This window comes from Leptinotarsa decemlineata, unplaced genomic scaffold (assembly GCF_025532065.1).
Source record: "Leptinotarsa decemlineata unplaced genomic scaffold, Ldec_3_MD MMD2_tig00005883_RagTag_RagTag, whole genome shotgun sequence".
NCBI lineage: Eukaryota > Metazoa > Arthropoda > Insecta > Coleoptera > Chrysomelidae > Leptinotarsa > Leptinotarsa decemlineata.
The window spans coordinates 10,452-12,500 of record NW_027412650.1 but is presented as its reverse complement, the minus strand read 5'-3'; the positions used below and the strand labels follow the sequence as shown (position 1 = coordinate 12,500).

The window sequence follows — 2,049 nt, the reverse complement described above, 5'->3', positions numbered from 1 at the left end:
CACGCTTCCGAAATTCTGCTCGCTCCCAGAAGGCAGAGGTAAACTTTCATTACACTTTCCGTTATATTTATGTTTTCACTACACTTTCGCTACATTTTAAATTTTCACTACACTTTCCGTTTTCTTTTATATTTTCACTACACTTTCCGTTCGGGTTATTTCGCCAAAATTTCCATTTCAAATTTTTATTTCACGCTTCCGATATTCTGCTTGTTCGCGGAAGGCAGAGGTAAACGTTCACTACACTTTCCGTTATCTTTTATATTTTCACTACACTTTCCGTTATCTTTTATATTTTCACTACACTTTCCGTTCGGGTTATTTCGCCAAAATTTCCAATTCAAATTTTTATTTCACGCTTCCGATATTCTGCTTGCTACCGGAGGGCAGAGGTCGATTAAGTTTGACGATAGTCGTGTCACTAAGTGTTCTGGCGATGTTCTAAATTTACTGTAGTCTCTGGAGATACCCTACATTTTGTTTTATAAAAGAGAAGACATTAGTAGATCAAGATGTTCACATGATGTGGTGCTTGCTGCTGCTGCAGGTTTTTCCGGGTTTTCCTGCAGCTGAAAAAGCAAATGCGCCACTGGAATCATCAATGAAGTCGCCCCTCCGGAGCGTCAATTAAATTTTGTTGTTTCATAATTTCATGATTTGTATTACTTTCTTGACCTGAGACTTACTTCAAAAATATAAAAAATACACACGAATTCATTTCATAAGCTTTTGTGGTTCTGAAAAGAACCTTTTTTTTATGGAAACGGTAAGGACAATACAGGGGGAGGCATTAAATTCAACCGCCAAATCCGTACAAGGTTCGACCTTGCCTTTTCAGGGCGTATACAACATCCATGGCTGTGACGGTTTTGCGTTTCGCATGTTCGGTATATGTTACGGCATCTCTGATAACATTTTCGAGAAATACTTTGAGTACTCCACGAGTTTCTTCGTATATCAAACCCGAAATACGTTTAACACCACCTCGACGGGCTAATCTTCTAATGGCAGGTTTCGTTATTCCTTGGATATTATCACGCAATACTTTACGATGACGTTTCGCTCCTCCTTTTCCTAAACCTTTACCTCCCTTGCCACGACCAGTCATTTCGAATGTTAAGAATAAATTATATACTGCACGATACGAATGAAATACTGTTAGTGATACTAACGACAGACTTCGACTAAAGTTCTACACCGAACTCGGTCGGGTTTTGTTAAATTTCATGACTCCGCCCACAACTGGAAATCGGACCAATGGCGTCTCGTCTAGATGGTATATAATAGTTGGCGTGTATAAGCCGACTCAGTTCATATGTTGTCCGTCTATCGTTCGGTATACATTTCGTTCGTTACAATTCGCAATAGGTTTTGAAAATGGCTCGTACCAAGCAGACCGCTCGTAAATCGACTGGAGGTAAAGCTCCGAGAAAACAATTAGCTACTAAAGCAGCTCGCAAAAGTGCACCGGCTACGGGAGGTGTTAAAAAACCTCATCGTTACAGACCCGGTACTGTTGCTCTCCGAGAAATTCGACGTTATCAGAAGAGTACTGAATTGTTGATTAGGAAATTACCCTTTCAACGTTTAGTTCGAGAAATCGCTCAAGATTTCAAAACCGATTTACGATTCCAAAGTTCAGCCGTCATGGCTTTGCAAGAAGCTAGCGAGGCGTATTTGGTAGGACTCTTCGAAGATACGAATTTGTGCGCCATTCACGCCAAGCGCGTTACCATTATGCCCAAAGACATTCAGTTAGCAAGGAGAATACGCGGAGAACGAGCTTAATTTCATATATATATATCCCAATATATATTGAAAATATATACAAAAAAAAGGTTCTTTTCAGAACCACAAAATGCAATTGATGAAAGAATTCGTTTATCGATAGATATGAATGAATGAATGAATGAATGTATGATATTTTCAATAACTCGCATCACGTAAATATTAAATCACGGGTGTTTGCAGAACATGTTCAGTATGATCCAAATATGGATTATAATACTGAAATTTTTTACTTTCCGAAACGAATCTTTCGAAAAGATC

At 38.9% G+C, this 2,049-nt stretch overlaps 2 protein-coding genes across 2 annotated transcripts; one reads left to right on the top strand and one right to left on the bottom strand.

The window, feature by feature from the left end:
• Positions 1-774: 774 nt before the first annotated feature.
• Positions 775-1,108, bottom strand: LOC141484515 (histone H4). Its single transcript, XM_074179502.1, has one exon. It carries the CDS (start codon positions 1,106-1,108, stop codon positions 797-799), a length of 312 nt encoding a protein of 103 aa, XP_074035603.1. The 3' UTR covers positions 775-796.
• A 226-nt stretch (positions 1,109-1,334) lies between these two features.
• Positions 1,335-1,788, top strand: LOC141484514 (histone H3). Its single transcript, XM_074179501.1, has one exon. The coding sequence runs from the start codon at positions 1,378-1,380 to the stop codon at positions 1,786-1,788; it is 411 nt and encodes a 136-aa protein (XP_074035602.1). The 5' UTR covers positions 1,335-1,377.
• Positions 1,789-2,049: the final 261 nt, after the last annotated feature.

Bases quoted from the DNA above. Each gene is read 5' to 3' on its own strand.
- LOC141484515 (XM_074179502.1), bottom strand. From the start codon at position 1,108: ATGACTGGTCGTGGCAAGGGAGGTAAAGGTTTAGGAAAAGGAGGAGCG.
- LOC141484514 (XM_074179501.1), top strand. From the start codon at position 1,378: ATGGCTCGTACCAAGCAGACCGCTCGTAAATCGACTGGAGGTAAAGCT.